Genomic DNA, 23,269 nt, shown 5'->3' on the forward strand with positions numbered 1-23,269 from the left:
ACCTAAAACTCAGAATTTTTACTTCCTACCAAGGGAAGAATACTTCTACGGAGGGATACGACAGCTGTCCCATTAAACTAGGGTGGAGACTAAATCAGGCAAAGAAAGGGGTTACTGTGCTAACTGGGGTGACTGACTTTGATCACCAAAAGAAACTGTGCTGTCATGAATGCAGACACGGAAGACTATGTCTAGACTCACTGGGATGGCTCTTAGTAGATCTATTTCAAAGTTAACAGAAAACCACAATAACCCAGTCAAAGCATAACTAATATTATTTTTAGATAAGCAGTTAAATATCAAAGGCGTCATCTATAGGAATTATAAGTAGTTGTCACTGAGGAGTTTGAAATGGTGCTGGTGGTAGTAACAGCTGTTTGATGTAAACGTTGTACAACTATATGTATATACATATACAGTTTACAAGATAAAATTTAAAGTATATTTTCCCCAAAAGTCACTTTACTACACCACTGGAATATTTTTTAAATCAGTTTTATAATTCAGAGATAAGCAGTTAATACTGCTGTGTGAGAGAAGACTGATTCATTGAGGTGTATTTTTGTAAATTCCGATTCAACACAGTCTGTGCTTAAGTAGCTAATTTTGACGCTGCAATTCAAATGTAACTCACATGATCCAATCTCTTCTTTTTCATAGATTGATCATCATTAAATTCATCTTCCTCAAATGGCTCTGAAGAAGAAGATAATTTTCTTTTCCTGGGTCCACCACCTTCTAAAACAGACAAGGACATGCAAAGTTCACACTGATACAGTGTAAGAATCATTACTGTAAAAAAAAAAAAGGGCAAACTACACTTAACAGACAGTTCTCTTGATATCAGGACAATATTATTTCTTCTACATATGACTACATTCAATACATGTTAACAGCACTGAAGGAAAAATAAAGAGAGATCCTTTTCAGACTTTCAAAAGTAGAAATCACTGTGACTATACATATTTATAAACTATCACATTATTTAATGCTAATAATGTATATCTTTGAATTGACAAGTAATTCTATAGTAGAAAGAAGAGGTTCTCCTCAATGACTGAATGTTCAGTAGTGAAAAAAATTGAGCCCATCAGCTTATCTGAATAGCATCAAATAACTGTCAATAATTAAGTACCTACTATGTACCAGGCTGTGCAGTGGGCTTTTATAAACTGCTGTTTCATTTACTTTCCACAACAAATCTACCAAGTAAATATATACTCATTTTACCAATTAGGAGGAACAGAGAAACAGAGAAATCAAGAGATGAATGCTTCTAACCTAAAAACAAGAGAGCACAGCACGAGAGAGTGCTGTACGACAGTAACAGGAAATGTGCACATTCTGTCACATAGAAAAACTCGATCTACATGATTTGGAAAAGCTATGTTACTTATGTTTTACTTTGTATACATTCATATACTTCTTCAGCACCTTCACTTTCAGAGAGCAAATTCCAGAGACATACTGCAGTGCTTGTAAGAAAGTATTTGCTGAAAGCTTACAAAGGTTTAAGTTTTCAGTATTAACTGTATCAGTACCCTACCTATGCAGTTAAAAATAAAAGTTGTAGGAATATTCAAAATATGTACAGACACAACAGCTTTTAAGCTGTAAGCATGAAAATGTCATAATACGGCTATAACCAAATTGAATGCAATCAACATTTCAATGTATAATAATTACATGCTTTAAGTATGCATGCTTAAATTTTTCCCCCTTTATTTCATAAAGTAAATGTGCATTCTGCATACACCAACTAATTGCTGGCATCCACTCTATCATCACCCACATATTTGCTGGGGTTAAGTGACTACCATTCAATTCAGTCTGGTAGCTCAGTCATGTCCAGTAATTAGGCATATTACTAATAACTACCATTAGTAATATTCTATTACTCAAAGTCTGAAAAGACTTTCAAACTAGGTGATTACACCACGTCACCTAGATATGTTTAATCCTTTCTTAAAATAAAGAAAAGCATATTTAAAACATAAAAAGTAAAACATGAAACTGCAAAAAAGAAAATATGAACAAAGAACACTAAGGGAAAAAGAAAGAGAAAAGATGATCAACATCATTAATATCTAAAGACAGAGAAAACACAGTACCCTTTTGTCCATCCTAAGATTAAAAGGAGTAGTAAAAGGAAGTCATGGCATACTGTGGGCAGTCACGTTAAAACATTATAAATTGTTATAGCCTATCTGGAAGGCAATCTAAATAATACACCTCACAATTTTAGATGTGTGTGTCTTTCAGTTCAACAATTCTTTTTCCAGGAATTTACTTAAAAAAAACTGAGGGAGAATGATTCCTTAGGCATACATAAAAATTTTACCTAAGCATTTAAGTGCCTGTCAATAAGCTATTAGACAAGTCAGAATACACCGTTATAAAGAACTGAGTAGACTTTTAGAAATAAATATGGTTACAAAACAACAACAAAAAACACACAAAAACCAGAATCACAGTCACATAAAAATGTTTTTACCTACTCTTATACTGACACATATATAGAGAACTAGGGATTCCCTAGTAGCTCAGATGGTAAAGAATCTGGGGTTGGGAAAATACACTGGAGAAGGGAATGGCAACCTATTCCAGTATTCTTGCCTGGGGAAATCCCATGGACAGAGGAGCCCGGGGAGCCCCAGTCCACGGGGTTGCAAAGAGTTGGACACGACTGAGCGACTAAGCACACACATACAGAGGTGGAAGAACCAGCTAGATTCCGGACGACATCAGTAAACTCATATTTTTACCATTTAAAGTAGGGTAAAAACTTTGGATACCTATTTTTGTCTTTATAACTTAGTATTCATAAATGAAAACATTCGGAAGGCAATGTAAAAAACATACCTTTATTGTTTAATATGCAGGATGATACTGCATATAAAAGACTGTAATTTGTGGTAAAACCAATGTCCAACATCAGAATTTGGAGACTCTTTGAGAACTGTCCAAGGCATTTAAAAAGACCCTCTGTTAGTGAGACAAAGCTGTCACTCTATACATTACCTCAAGTGTACTATACTGAAGATGATTGATATGACTATACTATCCATTCTAAGAAGAAGCACGGAAGTTTACTTAAAAAAACCTTAAGAAAACCTTAATTTCTCCTTTCCTTATAATTTGCCATTTGACAATATCGTCCAAAAAAGGAAATAAAATCAAAGTTTAGTACAACAATGACAAGTAAAAAACTCTGCTGAAGTTCAACTTTAGTAAGTACTGTAAACTGCATGCGGGCAGAGGTTGTGTCCATTTTGTTCCAGCACGTACCCTCCGTGCCTAAAATAGCATCTGGCATCCAGCAGTAGATACATACTAAGTATTTGTGTAATAAATAAAGCTGAATAATACAAATTGCTCAAGACAAAAAAGACGCATTGCTGTGGAATAGTTATTTAACAAAGTTTTCATTGGAAAGATTCTGAAATATGAGATATTATGAGGACAAGAAAGAATATATAAAATTTCCCCAACCCATTTAGCAACTCAACATGTTAACAGGGCCTACAATTTTTCAGAATTTTTACAGTAGGATACAGTAATGACGGCACAACACTCTCTTGTACCATTTTTAGTATCAGACGGCCCTTAAGCACAGAAATGTTAATATGGACTATGTACTTACTATCCACCGCTCACTATAATAAGAAATCTGCAATAACTATCATTGTTTCAGAACAACCTAAGAATTTCCCACTATTATTATACTATTTTACTACAGAAAGAGAAAACGTAGGCAACACTGCCCAAGGTTACACAGCCAGTAAGCAAAAGAAAAGGAAGAATCTTAATATTCACTGTGGGTAGCAGCCACACACCACACAATATCCTTCCCTTGCTCAAACTGGTGAAAAAGAGAGATTTAAAATATTTCATGTGGAAAACAGAGTACTACTCTGCCATAAAAGGAATGCCTTTGAGTTATTTCTAATGAGGTGGATGAACCTAGAACCGATTATACAGAATGAAGTAAGGCAGAAAGAGAAAGGTAAGTATCATATTCTAACACATATATATATGCAATCTAGAAAAATGGTACTGAAGAATTTACTTACAGGGCAGGAATGGAGAAACAGTCAGAGAACAGACTTATGGACATGGGGAAAGGGAAGAAGAGGGTGAGATGTATGGAAAGAGTAACATGGAAACTTACATTACCATATGTAAAACAGATAGCCAACGAGAATTTGCTGTATGGCTAAGAAACTCAAACAGGGGCTCTGTACCAATGGGGTGGGATGGGAAGGAAGTTCAAAAGGGAGGGGATATACGTATACCTATGGCAGATTCATGTTGTGGTTTGGCAGAAAACAACAAAATTCTGTAAAGCAATCATCCTTCAATAAAAGAAAAAAAAATTTCATGTCGATAAAGTAATATCATCTATGGAATCCAAGCAGGGGGTTAAGCTGAGGTAGATAATTGCAGAAGAAAGATAACAGACCCATGAAAACACATAATGGTATTTTCTATTTTTGTATATAATTTTTAAAAAATCCACTTAGGAATATGGGTACATATTCACACTGCTAATGAAATCATAAATTGGCATAACCTTTAAAATTAACACTGAATTACATATTACATTTCAAAACGTGCATACCCTTTGACTCAGCATCCTGGTTTGAAGTTTAGGCTACAGAAATAAAACCATAAAGGTTTAATTGTAAAGCTACTTTCTTTTGTATTGTAGTAATGAAATAATATAAACATCAATGCTAATTAATAGTCAGATCAGTCACTCAGTCATGTCTGACTCTTTGCAATCACATGGACTGCAGTACACCAGGCCTCCCTGTCCATCACCAACTCACAGAGCTTGCTCAAACTCATGTACATCAAGTCAGTGATGCCACTCAACCATCTCATCCTCTGTCGTTCCCTTCTCCTTCTGCCTTCAATCTTTCCCAGCATCAGGGTCTTTCTAATGAGTCAGTTCTTTGCATCAGGTGGCCAAAGTATTGGAGCTTCAGCATCATTCTTAGCAATGAATATTCAGGACTGGTTTCCTTTAGGATGGACTGGTTGGATCTCCTTGCAGTCCAATGGACTCTCAAGAGTCTTCTCCAACACCACGGTTCAAAAGCATCAATTCTTTGGTGCTCAGCTTTATGATCTAACTCTCACATCTTTACATGACTAATGGAAAAATCATAGCTTTAATCAGATGGATCTTTGTTGACAAAAGTAACATCTCTGCTTTTTAATATGCTATCTAGGTTGGTCATAGCTTTTCTTCCAAGGAGCAAGCGTCTTTTAATTTCATGGCTGCAGTCACCATCTGCAGTGATTTTGGAGCCCAGGAAAATAGAAGTCTTACTGTTTCCACTGTTTCCCCATCTATTTGCCAAGAAGTGATGGGACGGAATGCCATGATTTTAGTTTTCTGAATGCTGAGTTTTAAGCCAGCATTTTCGCTCTACTCTTTCACTTTCATCAGGAGGCTCCTTAGTTCCTCTTTGCCTTCTGCCATAAGGGTGGTGTCATCTGCATATCTGAGGTTATTGATATTTCCCACAATCTTGATTTCAGCTTGTGCTTCATCCAGCCCAGCATTTTGCATGATACACTCTGCATATAAGCTAAATAGGCAGGATGACAATATACAGCCCTGACATACTCCTTCCCTAATGCAGAACCAGTCTGTTGTTCCATATCCGGTTTTAACTGTTGCTTCTTGACTTGCACACAGACTTCTCAGGAGGCAGGTAAGGGGGTTTGGGATTCCCATCTCTTTGAGAATTTTCCAGTTTGTTGTGATCTACACAGTCAAAGGCTTTAGCGTAGTCAATAAAACAGAAGTATATATTTACTGGAATTCTTTTCCTTTCTCTATGATCCAACAGATGTTGGCAATTTGGTCTCTGAATCCTCTGCCTTTTCTAAATCCAGCTTGAGCATCTGGAAGTTCTTGGCTCATGTACTGTTGAAGCCTCGCTTGGAGAATTTTGAGCATTACCTTGCTATCATGTGAGGTGAATGCAACTGTGAAGCAGTTTGAACAATCTTTGGCATTGCCATTCTTTGGTATTGGAATGAAAACTGGCTTTTTCCAGTTCTGTGGCCACTGATAAGTTCTCCAATTTTGCTACCATATTGAGTGTGGCACTTTCACAACATCATCTTTTAGGATTTGAAATAGCTCAGCTGGAATTCCATCACTTCCACTAGCTACCTAAAGCTCACTTGACTTTGGACTCCAGGATATCTGGCTCTAGGTGAGTGATCACACCATCTTGATTATCTGGGTAGTGAACATCTTTTTTGTACAGTTCTTCTGTGCATTCTTGCCACCTTTTCTTAATATCTTCTACTTCTGTTAGGTCCATATCGTTTCTATCCTTTATTGTGCCCATCTCTGCATAACATGCCCCCTTGGTAATCTCTATTTTCTTGAAGAGATCTCTAGTTTTTTCCATTCTATTCTTTTTCTCTATTTCTTTGCACTGATCAGTTAGGAAAGCTTTCTTATCTCTCCCTGCTATTCTTTGGAACTCCACGTTCAGATGGGTTTAGCTTTCCTCTCCTCCTTTGCTTCTCTTCTTTTCTCAGCTATTTGTAAGTCCTCCTCAGACAACTATTTTGCCTTTTGCACTTCTTTTTCTTGGGGATGGTTTTGATCACTGCCTCCTGTACAATGTCACGAACCTCCAATCCATAGTTCTTTAGGCACTCTATCAGATCTAATCCCTTGAATCTATTTGTCACTTCCACTGTATAATTGTAAGGGATTTGATTTAGATCATACCTGAATGGGCCAGTGGTTTTCCCTAGTTTATTTAAGTCTGAATTTGGCATTAGGAAGTTCATGATCTGAGCCACAGTCAGCTCCCGGTCTTGTTTTTGCTGACTGTGTAGAGTTTCTCCACCTTTGGCTGAAAAGAATATAATCAATCTGACTTTGGTATTGACCATCTGGTGATGTTTATGTGTAAAGAAAAAATAAATTAATCCTATTGGTGTCACAGAGGAATATTATGGAGGTATTTTGTAATTAGATAAATTTTGATTGTAATGGCAAGTTATCCAAGATAAATGATCAAATGACTTTTCTTATAAATGCAAACCAATACTATATTTTGTACTCAAATGATTATATATAATATTTAGGCTTGCTTTCATTTCTTAAGTAGTTTATTTAGTAGTGGGATTATAGGTTAGTTTTACTTGCTTGGTACATACAAAAAAAATTCTAGGCAACATTTACTGAAAAAAATTGGAGGTGCTTATATAAAAGTATTTATTTGGTATTCTAAAACTGGACTATAGCATAGTACACGAAGGAATGCTGATTACAAGCTAGGATTTCCTTAAGTTCCTGACTCTCATTTAGAGAAGTAAAACTACAATGAATTAGAAAGGACACTTATTAAAGAACATATATCTCCCAAAACTTCACTGTTAAGATATTTGATCTGTAGAGGACGAGCAAAATTACCAATGAAACTGTCCCCTCCCCTTTTTTGGGAGGGGGTAAAGAAAATGGAACCTAGAAAGTTCAGTTTCCAGGTAAGTAAGACCTCAGGTAAGTTAGTCAGTTAACCTTAACTTTCTTATTTTTTTAAACCTTCTTAATCTTCACTGTTTTCATCTAAAACCCCTGAAGCTATTAATACTTCCTAAGGTTCCTGTAAGAACTCATGAAGAAGCTTGGTAAACTGATGAGCAATAAAAATGAGAAGATATTATCTTCAGCATGGCTTGAAACTAAGTCAGGCATACCTGCATCACCGAACATCAGCAAGGCAGCAGCAATTGCTCCATCCATAGTGCTTGTTGAGTCAATCAACTAACAAAATGAGAAAAGATTGTTTTAAAAATAATACTTTAAGAATTATTTTACAAACTTACCAAATATTTAAATATATTAAATATATAAACCAATATATTAAATAGACAACAAGTGGAGAAATAGCTACATAATAGCTTAAGTTCAGTAAGTCAGATGATAAATTTTCAGAATATCTGGTTTGTCTAAAAAGTCTAAATTTGTCTATCTTAAAATGTATTTAATAGATTTACTTATCACCATTATAAAAGAAAAAATAGAACACTATACTCAAGGTTTTTGTTATTTTAATTGTAAGACTGGGCCCTCAAGTCTCAAAAACTTCCTATCTATGAGTGAGTCCAGGTACTGGGTGGGTGGGGGTGTGTGTGTGAGAGAGAGAGAGAGAGAGAAAGGGAGGGAAAGGAAGAGAGGGAGAGGGGAAGGAAAGACAGGCTCTGATAGGCATTTAAAATAAACTCTGGAATTATTTTTTAAATCTAGTACTTCTCGAGTGGGATAAAGGACTCTTGAAATATGCTCTATGTCTAAATTGCTAAAAATTAAATTGCTTGAATTTACTCAAGAACATATTAATATATGGCTTACATAATTCATACTTGCAGATTTCAGAACTCCCATACTTTTCTCTTGCCATAGTTTCCTGTATTTCCAATGGGTTATTTGTTTTGAAAAGATCTTAATTTTTTAAATAAGCTATTTTTGTATTAAATTAAAAGCCTCAAAACAAAAAAATAATGCTCTTTTCTATACTAGTTTTCTTCCTCTTGGAGCCTCTGGTATCTTGTAAGCCTTTCCTCATTTTCAAAATAGACAAAGCATATTCTTATCAAGTGTAGGACTAAGTTTATATTTCATAGCTCCTTGAATTATTTTATATGGGTCTAAAAGCCTCTGAAGAGTAATTTATAAATGTTATCTTTAAATCTTTTAAAATAATGGGAGATCACTTGAAATCCAGACTACTTCCAGGGAGTGCTTTGCTTTGGAGCAAGTGTTATGCTAAATTCCCCAAATTTCAAATACTAGTGAAACAGACACACAAAGTTCATGTAGCAATTCAACTTTACCACTGTAATTATAAAATTAGAGATAAATGCTTCTATAGGGAATAAACCCCCTTGAACTACATGAAAAATTGGCACTCAAGCTAAAGTATTTTTAAACTGCGATTTATGTTGACTATTTTAATACTCCACCATGTTTATTCAGTTGAAAGTTCTTTCCAATACTTTCAGTGTTGCTACTAGTGGCTACATTCTTTCCTTCTTTTCCTATGGGGAAAAAAACCATCAGGAAGCAAGTAACACTACTTGCAGGGGAAAAGTAGACTCGATACCATTCAAGTTTCATTTAGCTAACAATAGGAAGGTTATCAGAATGATTTGGGAAAAAAGAAAGATTCATATTAAATATATCAGAGAACAAAGGAAATAATATAAACCTAAAAGAGTTCAAACTAGCAGGCCTAGATCACTTCTGTTTCAGACATGTTTCATTCGACTTGAATGGTATTTTTGGTTTTGTCTTTCTTTAAATTAGTTACTATAAAAAGGAATGAAATATGATACAACATGAATGAGCTTTAAAGCTGTATACTAAGTGCAGGAAGTCAGTTATAAAAGATCACACTGGGATTTTCCTGGTGGTCCAGGGGTTAAGACTGTGCTTCCATTGCAGGGGGCACTGGTTCAATCTCTCCTTGGGGAAACAAAGGTCCTAAATGCTGTACAATCAAATAAGAGAAAAAAACACATATGGGGTATGTTCCCACTGACATGAAATGTCCAGAATAGGCCAATCTATAGAGACAGAGATTAGTGGTTGGCTAGGGAACGGAGATGGGGAGTGACTGGTAATAGGTACAAGGTTTCTTTCTGGAATGATTAAAATGTTTTAAAATTAGATTATGGTGATGGTTGTACATGAAGAAGGCAATGGCACCCCACTCCAGTACTCTTGCCTGGAAAATCCCATGGACAGACGAGCCTGGTAGGCTGCAGTCCATGGGGTTGCAAAGAGTCAGACACGACTGAGGGACTTCACTTTCATGCATTGGAGAAGGAAATGGCAACCCACTCCAGTACTCTTGCCTGGAGAATCCCAGGGACGGGGGAGCCTGGTGGGCTGCCATCTATGGGGTCGCACAGAGTCGGACACGACTGAAGTGACTTAGCAGATGATTGTACAACTCTGTAAATATGCTAAAATCCCCCAAATCAGGTGATCTTTACAGATTTAAACTGTATCTCAATAAAGCTCTTAAGCTGATGATCAACACCAAATAAAAATTCAGCCTTTTATTTGAAAATCTGAATTATCTGATAAAAATAGGCTGTCACTGATTTCACATGGTCATATCTTATCAAAGAAGCAGCAGCTACCTCTCTTAAAAAGGGTATGTGCCAATATCCACCACTTCAAAGTTACCTGCCTAGACCACAGAGATATGGTGCCGTCCATGCCTTAGCTGGGGAGAGTGATGCTAGGGATGGTGATGATAAAAAACAAAGGTGAAAAACCTATGAACCTGTAATTAAATGATTCCCCGAGGCTCATTCAAATACTAAGTGGAAGAGCTAGGGATAAACTATTTACTAATCTTCAGAGGTTTATTCTCTACCTACAACTTAATTGAACGGTAAGTTTTTATTTCCTCTTATAAAAAGAGAGCTAGATAACTGTAGCAATAAAACTACAGCCACTTGTTTTGTTTCTATCGTTCAGTCAATATTTCTCAGCAAGGGTGCCACTGGCAGGACTCCTCTTCTGTTACACGAGAGTGTTCTCGGTATTGTAGTATGTTTAGCATCCCTGGCCACATGGCACTAAATGCGAAAAGCAACTCCTTGTCATTATGGGCAAACTAAGAAAAAAAGCCTCTGGACATTTCTATGTTTCTAGTGAGAAGAGGGTTATCCCCATTTCAGAACCATTCAAACTCAAAAAACTTCACAACCCACATGAGATACAGAGAAGATACAGATACGCTCAAGTTATTATATTACTTATAGGTGAATAAACCTCACCTACTGTAAGATTCAACAAGTAAATCTCTGGCATCTGCCTTTATTATTAAATTAATTTTCTTCAAATATAAGATATTTTTAGAAAAATGACTATCTGCTGAATACAGCACTGGATACAGGAGACATTTTAAGCATCATTACAGCTGTAATAACCAATTACTAGAAAGGGGTATAACCTTGAGTAAATCACTGTCACTTCTTTGTGGAAAAAGCTCCTTCAGGGTCTGAAGTTTAGCATCTTTAAGGTCCTCCAATTCCGAAAGGTCTTCCAGTTCTGAAATATCATTGTTGTTTCTAGTGGCCATGGTAGGAAGGCCTTGGGACTCTTCATCTTCAGATGGCTCAGAACTAAAAGTATTTTCAGAGGGGAGAAAACAGCATTTTAATGTATCACTAATGTTATCTCATTATAGTTGTACATAACTGTACATATATAATACAATACATTTGCAGTTCTTTTCAATAATAAATGTAATCTCTATCTGTCAAAGATTAAAACAAGTTGTTTTAGTTTTTTCTATTTCAGTACACTGTGCATATAAATCTACATTCTGAAAGTCAGCATACTTTGAACATATTTCAAATTCTCTGGGCTAGGATAGAAAAGAACAGCAAAAACTTGAACCATTTCGTTAATATACTCATCCATTGCATACCTGCTTTCTCTTTCCTACTTTTTCACCTGTGCCCTGAATAAAAGATGGGTGTTGTCATGTTGTTCCTGAGAAATTATCATGCATACACTAATAAAAATATCAAAGGATTTTCACAGTCTACCTAGGTGATCAGAATCAGAGTGTTAAAATCAAACTGGTCCATTCAATATTAGACTGTCTACCAAGAACAAAATGTTTCTTTAGCAGACAGGGAGCATTTGTTTTACACAAGGCTTCATCCAACAGCGACTAACTTTAATCTCATTACATTTCAGTTCATATGTTTATCTTAAATAAAAGACACTGTGAGCCAAATTTCATTCGTGTTTCTCCCAAACAATATAATTCATTTTGAAATTTTGATTTTCTACCACAGTAAGCATTCTGAAGATCAGAAAGCAGAAGTATAACAAATGGGTAGAAGTTACAGAGATCAGAGAAAGAAACAGTCAAGTATATTCCTAGTGCCAGAGAATGCAGACTTTGCTATGCAACTAATTTTGTTTTTTGGACAGCTCTTTTAGACACATATCCAGGACCTGTATTTTAGTAACTTTCTCTTTACTTAGTTCAGCTGCACCTGGTGGGGTTCCAGTTATGCCTAAGAATCTCCTGAAACATATAAACTGGACTGTGAAGGACCAGAAGGATATATTTTAACAAACTTCTGGGTTGACTTCTTGAATCTTACTCTGAAAAACTGCTCTAAAGCAATAGGGTTAAATAAATCTCTTCCTTTAATGAAGACAATTACACATATCTCCCTTTCCATTACACCCAGATTTCTCATTCCTCACACATTCAACTCTAAATGTTCACCCTGACTTACTACATTCACACTTCCTAACCTGGAAGTGTGGTTTTTGCCTCTGAGTTCACTGAGAAAATGAAGCTTTCACGTTGGAATCCTTTTACAATTTTCACACTGCATAACCACTTTAAATGTCCTTACTCTTCTGACCATCACACCCTTAAATTAGTGATCAGATTCATGACCATTCTGTGGGACAAACATGTATCTCTTGATGTAGGAAGTTTTCATGCTGACAGTGAATCTTATTAAGCCTTCGATTTAACGTCCAATTTATAGGAGATAGAAAAGATAGAGGAATAAATTCAATACAATCATGAAGAAGCAACCAGAAAAGTCTATTTTGTCTAGAAGACTTGATTTCTTCAGTAAGTTAAAATGCTTTAAAAAGACAGGAGGGGAGTGTCCTATTTTAAGATCAAAGGATACTTACTTAAGAGTCATGATACTCAAATGTTTCTTATTTGGATTCTGGTTTGAAAAACTAGCTACAAAACACAAGAAACCTAAATATAAACTGGGAATTACACGATTTAGAGAACTGCTCACTGATAGTATTTATGTAAGTGGGATATAGAACAAGTACTAAGGGGATGAGTGTTAGGTTATCTATTATTCACTGTAAAATACTTCAGCTAATAATAATAATAAAAAAATAATGCAACAGGAAAATAGTAACAACTGTTAAATGTAGGTGGCATATATATGTTCATTATCTATTATTTTCCAATATGACTAAAGCTTTAAAAAAAAAAGAAAAAATCTACAAGAACAAGAATGACCACTTTGTGTTCTTTTATCTGGTCTCAAATCAAGTTATTTATTCCCTTCCATTTCCACACACACTCAGGACTAAGGGATTCCAGGCCTAATGCCTACAAGAATTAACTGTCTACTGTCTTCTCTCCTGAATCTCTCTCTTTAACTGCTTCCCTCCAAGTCTATGTGTTCAAGATTGCATTTTTATTTCTTCGTATCTTTTATGGTTCTCAACTTACTGTTATATATCTTCTGCCCCATCGCCTCAGGGTAACTGTTCTAAGGGGAATAATATCCTCTACAAAGTCAAATGTGATTTAAAACAACAAAACCTCCAAGTCTTTCATTAGTTATCTGTTCTTCTGTGGTCTCAAACACTGTTGTTCTTTGAAAATGCAGCCCACCCCCAACCCTCACCCATGGGTTCTGCAGTATCATTACTTCTGATTTTCCCTTTACCTCTTAGCCTGTCCTAAATCTGGGCTTCCCTGGTGGCTCAGAGGTTAAAGCGTCTGCCTCCAATGTGGGAGACCCGGGTTCGATCCCGTCGGGAAGACCCCCTGGAGAAGGAAATGGCAATCCACTCCAGTATTCTTGCCTGGAGAATCCCATGGATGGAGAAGCCTAGTAGGTTACAGTCCACGGGGTCGCAAAGAGTCGGACACGACTGAGCGACTTCACCTTCACCTTCAATCTGTATAGAAGGCTTTCTTTTTTTACCTTTTTGAATTCCAGTATTATCTAGGATTCCAAGGTGGAATCAAGAGAGTAGGGAGAAATGTCAACAACCTCAGATATGCAGATGACACCACCCTTATGGCAGAAAGTGAATAAGAACTAAAGAGCCTCTTGATGAAAGTGAATGAGGAGAGTGAAAAAGTTGGCTTAAAGCTCAACATTCAGAAAACTAAGATCATGACGTCTAGTCTCATCACTTCATGGCAAATAAATGGGGAAACAGTGGAAACAGCATCTGAGTTTATTTTTTCAGGCTCCAAACTCACTGCAGATGGTGACTGCAGCCATGAAATTAAAAGACGCTTACTCCTTGGAAAAGAAGTTATGACCAACCTAGACAGCATATTAAAAAGTAGAGACATTACTCTGTCAACAAAGGTGTGTCCAGTCAAAGCTATGGTTTTTCCAGTAGTCATGTATGATGTGAGAATTGGACTATAAAGAAAGTTGAGTGCCGAAGAATTGTTTCTTTTGAACTGTGGTGTTGGAGAAAACTCTTGAGAGTCCCTTGGACTGCAAGGAGATCCAACCAGTCCATCCTAAAGGAGATCAGTCCTGAGTGATCATCGGAAGGACTGATGTTGAAGCTGAAATTCCAACACTTTGGCCACCTGATGCGAAGAGCTAACTCATTAGAAAAGACCCTGATGCTGGGAAAGATTGAGGGCATTGAGAAGGGGACAACAGAGGATGAGATGGTGGGATGGCACCACCAACTCAATGGACTTGGGTTTGGGTTGACTCCAGCAGTTGGTGATGGACAGGGAGGCCTGGTGTGCTGCACTTCATGGGGTCGCAAAGATCCGACTGAGAGACGGAACTGACTGATTACCTAGGATTCTACCTTCAGCTCCTTATTATCTATTGATGTTTCCTGAAAGACTTCCACCAATTGTCAGAGTTTCTACTATCTCTATCAGTTCAGTTCAGTTTCTCAGTCGTATCCAGCTCTTTGCGACCCCATGAACCACAGCACGCCTGGCATCCCTGTCCATCAACAACTCCCGGAGTTTATGCAAACATATGTCCACTGATTGGTGACACCATCCAGCCATCTCATGCTCTGTCGTCCCCTTCTCCCTCCTTAAATCTTTCCCAGCGTCAGGCTCTTTTCAAATAGGTCAGCTCTTTGCATCAGGTGGCCAAAGTATTGAAGTCTCAGCTTCAACATCAGTCCTTCCAAAGAATATTCACGACTGATTTCCTTTAGGACAGACTGGTTGGATCTCCTTGCATTGCAAGAAAATCTCAGAGAGTCTTCTTCAATATCATAATTCAAAAGCATCAATTCTTTGGCACTCAGCATTCTTTATATTCCAACTCTCACATCCATATATGACTACTGGAAAAACCACAGCCTTGACTAGATGGACTTTTGTTACCAAAGTAATGTCTCAGCCTTTTAGTATGCTGTCTAGGTTGGTCTTAACTTTTCTTCCAAGGAGTAAGTCTTTTAATTTCATGGCGGCAGTCATCATCTGCAGTAATTTTGGAGCCCCCTATAATAAAGTCTGCCACTGTTTCCCCATCTATTTGCCATGAAGTGTTGGGACTGGATGCCATGATCTTAGTTTTCTGAATGTTGAGCTTTAAGCAAACGTTTTTACTCTCCTCTTTCACTTTTATCAAAAGGCTCTTTAGTTCTTTGCTTTCTGCCATAAGGGTGGTGTCATCTGCATACCTGAGGTTACTGATATTTCTCCAGGCAATCTTGATTCCAGCTTGTGTTTCATCCAGCCTAGTGTTTCTCATTATGTACTCTGAATATAATTTAAATAAGCAGGGTGACAATATACAGCCTTGACGTACTTTTTTCCCAATTTGGAACCAATCCATTGTTCCATATTCAGTTTTAACTGTTGCTTCTTGATCTGCATACAGATTTCTCAAGAGGCAGGTTAGGTGGTCTGGTATTCCCATCTCTTTCAGAATTTTCCAGTGTATTGTTATTCACACAGTCAAAGGCTTTGGCATAGTCATTAAAGCAGAAATAGATGTTTCTTGGAACTCTCTTGTGTTTTTGATGATCCAGCAGATGTTGGCAATTTGATCTCTGGTTCCTCTGTATTTTCTAAAACCAACTTGAACATCTGGAATTTCACAGTTCATGTATTTCTGAAGCCTGGCTTGGAGAATTTTGAGTATTACGTTACTAACATGTGAGATGCGTACAACTGTGCAGTAGTTTGAGCATTCTTTGGCATTGCCTTTCTTTGGGATTGGAATGAAAACTGACCTTTTCCAGTCCTGTGGCCACTGCTGAGTTTTCCAAATTTGCTAGCATATTGAGTGCAGCACTCTCACAGCATCATCTTTTAGGATATGAAATAGCTCAACTGGAATTCCATCACTGCCACTAGTTTTGTTCATAGTGATGCTTCCTAAGGCCCACTTGACTTCAAATTCCAGGATGTCTGGCTCTAGGTGAGTGATCACACCACCGTCATTATCTGGGTTGTGAAGATCTTTTTTTGTACACGTCTTTTGTGTATTATTGCCACCTCTTCTTAATATCTTCTGCTTCTGTTAGGTCCAGACCATTTCTGTCCTTTATCGAGCCCATCTTTGCATGAAATTTTCCCTTGGTATCTCTAATTTTCTTGAAGAGATCTCTAATCTTTCCCATTTTATTGTTCATTTATTTGCACTGATCACCAAGGAAGGCTTTCTTATCTCTCCTTACTATTCTTTGGAACTCTGCATTCAAATGGGTATATCTTTCCTTTCCTCTTTGCTTTTCGCTTCTCTTCCTTTATAGCTCTTCTTTTACAGGCCTCCTCAGACAGCCATTTTACTTTTTTGCATTTGTTTTTCTTGGGGATGGTCTTGAACCCAGTCTCCTGTACGATGTAAGGAACCTCCGACTGTAGTTCATCAGGCACTCTGTCTATCATATCTAGTCCCTTAAATCCCATAGGTCCACCCATAAACAGAAAATTGCATTAAAGATTTACAGAACATGGCCCCACCCATCAGAAAAAGACCCATTTTCCTCCTCAGTCAGTCTCCCCCATCAGGAAGCTTCCATAAGCCTCTTATCCTTCTCCAGAAGAAGGCAGAAAGACTGAAAACCACAATCACAGAAAACTACCCAATCTAATCACATGGACCACATCCTTGTCTAACTCAATGAAACTATGAGCCATGCCACCCAAGACGGACAGGTCATGGTGGAAAGTTCTAATAAAATGTGGTCCACAGGAGAAGGGAATGGCAAACCACTTCAGTATTCTTGCCTTGAGAACCCCATGAACAGGGGGTTCTCAAAAAGGTAGGACACTGAAAGATGAACTTCCCAGGTCAGTAGGTGCCCAACATGCTGCTAGATATCAGTGAAGAAATAACTCCAGAACGAATGAAGAAACAGAGCCAAAGCAAAAACAATACCCAGTTGTGGATGTAACTGGTGATGGAAGCAAGGTCCCATGCTGTAAAGAGCAATACTGCATAGGAACCTGGAATGTTAGGTTCATGAATCACGGCAAATTGGAAGTGGTCAAACAGGAGATTGCAAGAGTGAATACTGACATTTTAGGAATCAGCAAACTAAAATGGACTGGAATGGGTAAATTTAACTCATGACCATTATATCTACTACTGTGGGCAAGAATCCCTTAAAAGAAATGGAGTAGCCATCATAGTCAATGAATCTGAAACGCAGTACTTGGATGCAATCTCAAAAACAACAGAATGAGCTCTGTTCGTTTCCAAGGCAAACCATTCAGTATCACAGCAATCCAAGTCTATGCCCAGACCAGCAATGCTGAAGAAGCTAAAGTTGAATGGTTGTAGGAAGACCTTCAAGACCTTCTAGAACTAACACCCCCAAAACATGTCCTTTTCATTATGCAAAAGTAGGAAGTCAAGAAATACCTGGAGTAACACCAGGCAAATTTGGCCTTGGAGTACAGACTGAAGCAGGTCAAAGGCTAATAGAATTTTGCCGAGAATGCACTAGTCATAGCAAACACCCTCTTCCAACAACACAAGACAAGACTCTACACATGGACATCACCAGACGGTCAACAGTGAAATCAGGTTGATTATACTCTTTGCAGCCAAAGATGGAGAAGCTCTACACAGTCAGCAAAAGCAAGACCGGGAGCTGACTATTGCTCAGATCATGAACTCCTTATTGCCAAATGAGACTTAAATTGAATAAACTAGGAAAACCACTAGACCATTCAGATATAACCTAAATCACATCCCTTATGATTACACGGTGGAAGTGAGAAATAGATTTAAGGGACTAGATCTGATAGAATGCCTGATGAACTATGGACAGAGGTTAGCAACACTGTACAGGAGACAGGGAGCAAGACCATTTCCAAGAAATAAAATTATCTCTATCTGAGGTTCTCAAAAGGGAGGCAATTTTGCCCTTAGAGGACATGTGGCAGTGGCTGGAGACATTTTTGACTGTCTTGCCTAGGGAGGTGCTACTGGCATTTAACTGGTTCAGTTCAATTCAGTTCAGTTCAGTCGATCAGTCGTGTCCGACTCTTTGCGACCCCATGAATCGCAGCACGCCAGGCCTCTCTGTCCATCACCATCTCCCAGAGTTCACTCACTCACGTCCATCGAGTCCGTGATGCCATCTAGCCATCTCATCCTCTGTCATCCCCTTCTCCTCCTGCCCACAATCCTTCCCAGCATCAGTCTTTTCCAATGAGTCAACTCTTTGCATGAGGTGGCCAAAGTACTGGAATTTCAGCTTCAGCATCATTCCTTCCAAAGAAATCCCAGGGCTGATCTCCTTCAGAATGGACTGGTTGGATCTCCTTGCAGTCCAAGGGACCCTCAAGAGTCTTCTCCAACACCACAGTTCAAAAGCATCAATTCTTCGGCACTCAGCCTTCTTCACAGTCCAACTCTCACATCCATACATGACCACTGGAAAAACCATAGCCTTGACTAGACGGACCTTAGTCAGCAAAGTAATGTCTCTGCCTTTGAATATACTATCTAGGTTGGCCATAACTTTTCTTCCAAGGAGTAAGCGTCTTTTAATTTCATGGCTGCAATCACCATCTGCAGTGATTTTGGAGCCCAAAAAAATAAGGTCTGACACTGTTTCCACTGTTTCCCCATTTATTTCCCATGAAGTGATGGGACCGGATGCCATGATCTTCGTTTTCTGAATGTTGAACTTTAAGCCAACTTTTTCGCTCTCCTCTTTCACTTTCATCAAGAGGCTTTTTAGCTCCTCTTCACTTTCTGCCATAAGGGTGGTGTCATCTGCATATCTGAGGTTATTGAGATTTCTCCCAGCAATCTTGATCCCAGCTTGTGCTTCTTCCAGTTCAGCATTTCTCATGATGTACTCTGCATAGAAGTTAAATAAGCAGGGTGACAATATACAGCCTTGACACACTCCTTTTCCTATTTGGAACCAGTCTGTTGTTCCATGTCCAGTTCTAACTGTTGCTTCTTGAAGTGCATACAGATTTCTCAGGAGGCGGGTCAGACGGTTTTGTATTCCCATCTCTTTCAGAATTTTCCAGTTTATTGTGATCCACACAGTCAAAGGCTTTGGCATAGTCAATAAAGCAGAAGTAGATGTTTTTCTGGAACTCTCTTGCTTTTTCCATGATCCAGCAGATGTTGGCAATTTGATCTCTGGTTCCTCTGCCTTTTCTAAAACCAGCTTGAACATCAGGAAGTTCAAGGTTCACGTATTGCTGAAGCCTGGCTTGGAGAATTTTGGGCATTACTTTTCTAGCATGTGAGATGAGTGCAATTGTGCAGTAGTTTGAGCATTCTTTGGCATTGCCTTTCTTTGGGACTGGACTGAAAACTGACCTTTTCCAGTCCTGTGGCCACTGCTGAGTTTTCCAAATACTGGTAGAGGTCAGGGATTCTGTTAAACATTCTACAACATACAGAGCAGCTGCTCATAACAAAGAACTACCTGGCCCAAAATGTCAGCAGTGTCAAGGTTAAGAAACCCTAATAATTAAAAAGGCCCATGCGTTGATTGTAACTGATTGTAACTATATAAAACAGTGGAAAACAGTGTTGTGAAAACAATAGGGATTTTTATGAGCTGACATGATTTCCAGGATATATATACATACTGCTAAGTTAATAAATCTCATCTATGACAGAGGATGAGATGGTTGGATGGCATCACCGACTCAATGGACATGAGTTTGAGCAAGGTCCAGGAGTTGGTGGACAGAGAAGCCTGGCGTGCTGCAGTCCATGGGATCACAGTCAAACATGACTGAGAGACTGAACTGAAATTAATAAAACAAAGAATAAATGTACACATACATCTATGAAATGAAAGAAAGAAATGAAGTGGCTCAGTCGTGCCTGACTCTTTGCGACCCCATGGACAGTAGCCTGCACCAAGCTCCTCCATCCATGGGATTTTCTAGGCAAGAGTACTGGAGTGGGTTGCCGTTTCCTTCTCCAGGGAATCTTCCCGATCCAGGGATTGAACCCAGGTCTCCTGCATTGCAGACAGACGCTTTACCGTCTGAACCACCAGGGGAAGTCCCATACATACACATTATTTATTCATACACAGCACAAGATATAGAGTGCTAACTTCTGTGCAGCAAAGAAGAAAAAAAAGATACACGAAAGAAAAACAAAGTACGACAAAAAACTACCTGGTTAGTTCTGAGCTGGGAGGAGGAAGAGGCTGGTAGGAGAAGGGACAGGAAGTTACTACTTCTCTGTGCTTAGACACTCAGTAAAGTCCAACTTTTTGCAAACCCACAGACTGCAGCCTGCCAGGCTCCTCTGTCCGTGGGATTTTCCAGGCAAGAATACTGGAGTGGGTTGCCATTTCCTACTTCAATTATTCTCTAAGCACATTCTATATAGAGTTTTGATTTTTGGAACCATGTCAATATTTTAAATATTTGAAGGTAAAAAATTTTTTTAAAAGGGACAAGGGAAAAAACCCCTAAAAGGAATACAAACAAAAATTAACATAATGAACTACACTTGAAGTGAATAACAAAGAAAATTTTCAATAAATAATCCAAGTACTGTAACCATCCTTCACCTAAAGACAACATAAAACTTATGAACAAATCTTAAACTCTTAGTGGGCTTTACAGTCAAGCAGTATGACAACAGCAATTCTGAAACTATTATACGTACACTGGGTGACAACAAATTAGCAAATATAATGATACTGGTGGAAGCAGAGGTCTCACTATCAGAGAAGGAAATAACAGATGAGAGGCAAGGAAGAGTCTTACAGTATTAGGTCAGAATAAAATATATTATCACAAACTTACGATTTTAAAAGCAACAACAACAAAAACCCCACAACATTCTCTCTCATGTCCTAACCCATTCTTGCTCAAAGGGCAATGACAATCCCGTTTCACCCAACAGCAAAGAAAGAACACACCTCATTCCCAGATTTCCAAATGCCATTCCTTTAAAAAGGTGCTACTTGAAGAAATGGTGAATTCCAATTTCAGGCTTGAGAATTCAACTTTAGTCCATCCATTAGGAGAGATGAAAAGAACAAACAAAACTCTACAGAGAGAAGGGTAAACTCTCTTATGCACTGTTGAAAAACTGATAAACTGATCTATGGTATCAGTTCAGTTTAGTTGCTCAGTCGTTTCCAACTCTTTGTAACCGCATGGACTGCAGCACACCAGGCTTCCTTGTCCATCAACAACTCCCGGAGCTTGCTCAAAGTGATGTCCATCAAGTCAGTGATGCCATCCAACCATCTCATCCTCTGTCATGCCTTTCTCCTCCTGCCTTCGATCTTTCCCAGCATCAGAGTCTCTTCCAATGAATCAGTTCTTCACATCAGGCGGCCAAAGTACTGGAATTTCAGCATCAATCCTTCCAATGCATATTCAGGACTCATTACCTTTAGGATTGACTGGTTTGATCTTCTTGCAGTCCAAGGGAGTCTCAAGAGTCTTCTCAACACCACACTTCAAAAGCATCAATTCTTGGGCGCATTAGGGGTGTAGAAATTGAAAAAATCAAAGTGTCAGTCGCTCAGTCATGTTTGACTCTTTGCAACCCCAGTGGACTGTAGTTTGCCAGGCTCCTCTGTCCATGGGATTCTCCAGACAAGAATATTGGAGTGGGGTGCCATTTCCTGCTTCAGAGGATCTTACGGACCCAGGAATCGAACCTGGGTCTCTCGCATTGCAGGCAGATTCTTTCCTGTCTGAGCCACAGGGAAGCCATATAGAAAGTGACAGACATCCTAAAAAACCTGGTTTATTACTGTCACAATTAACGAAAATTATGGGAATCAAAAAAAAAAGGCTGAGATAATTTCAGATTAAACCAGACTAAAGACACATGATGAACTAAACCCAGTGCATGATGCTAAAGAAAATCTTACTATAGAGTAGCACTCAAAATATGATCCCTGGACTAACCACCTTCCTTGAAATCAAACTGTTTGTTATCTGTTCATCAAAAGATAAGGAACTGAAACCAGAGGGAGAAACAACTACATTACTAAGTACAAAGCTTCGTTCAGCTGATTATTTTTTTTCATTATAAGACATTCTTGGTGGAGGAATAAGTACATCAATTTACATTTAAGGGGAAACAGGTTTGATCCTTGGTGCAGGAAGAACCCACGTAACAGAGGACAGCTAAGCCCATGCACCATAACTACTGAGCCTGTGCTCTATAGCCTGTGAGCTGCAACCACTGGAGCCTGAGTGCCCAGAGCCCATGTTTCGCAACAAGAGAAATCAATGCAATGAGAAGCCTGAGCACTGCAACTGGAGTAGTCCCCACTCATTGTAACTAGAGAAAGTCCAGTGCAGTCATAAAAAAATAAATAAAAATACAATAATTCTCATTGTTACTATATGAAAATGAAGTCGCTCAATCATGTCCGACTCTTTGCGACCCCGTGGACTGTAGCCCACCAGGCTCCTCTGTTTATGGGATTCTCCGGGCAAGAATACTGGAGTGGGGTGCCATTTCCTTCTCCAGGGGATCTTCCCGACCCAGGGATCGAACCCAGCTCTCCTGCATTGCAAGGCAGACGCTTTAACCTCTGAGCCACCAGGGAAGCCCTTATTATATGAAGGTGACAAGCAAATGTGGGAAAATGTTAACAAAGGATGAATCTTTTTAAAAGGATTGTGGAAACTGGTTTTTCTTGTAACTTTTCTGTAAATTTAAATTCTTTTCAAAATAAAAAGTAAAATTTGGAGTGCTAATGTAGCAAATTTCCTCAGGATCTACCACATAGGATCATCATTGTTTTTTATTTCAGAGTAAAATTTAGGACAAAGGCATGTTCACTTAAGCTTATGTATAAAAGGAAATTCATTTTAAGGGGAAATCCTCATCTTAGCAGAGGACAGTCTTGATCTCTTGCATCACACTTTCTTCACTTAGCCTCTCATCACACAACCTTTAGAGTTTTACCTCAATGACTGCTCCTTCTTAGAATCTTCTATAAGTTTCTTCTCATGTTGCTCCATTCCTAAAATCAAGAGTTCCC

General features: G+C 38.4%; 1 protein-coding gene across 1 annotated transcript in view; it reads right to left on the bottom strand.

Moving 5' to 3' along the window:
• The window catches only part of SMARCAD1 (SWI/SNF-related, matrix-associated actin-dependent regulator of chromatin, subfamily a, containing DEAD/H box 1), an 88,096-nt gene that overhangs the window by 40,123 nt on the left and 24,704 nt on the right, over window positions 1–23,269 (bottom strand). Inside the window, exons 3-5 of the mRNA XM_052642000.1 lie at window positions 11,013–11,184; window positions 7,741–7,807; window positions 635–738 (exon numbers count right to left, since the gene is read on the bottom strand). Coding sequence (XP_052497960.1) covers window positions 635–738; window positions 7,741–7,807; window positions 11,013–11,184 — 343 coding nt within the window. The remainder of the gene's footprint in view (window positions 1–634; window positions 739–7,740; window positions 7,808–11,012; window positions 11,185–23,269) is intronic.

This window comes from Budorcas taxicolor, chromosome 6, assembly GCF_023091745.1.
Source record: "Budorcas taxicolor isolate Tak-1 chromosome 6, Takin1.1, whole genome shotgun sequence".
Lineage (NCBI taxonomy): Eukaryota > Metazoa > Chordata > Mammalia > Artiodactyla > Bovidae > Budorcas > Budorcas taxicolor.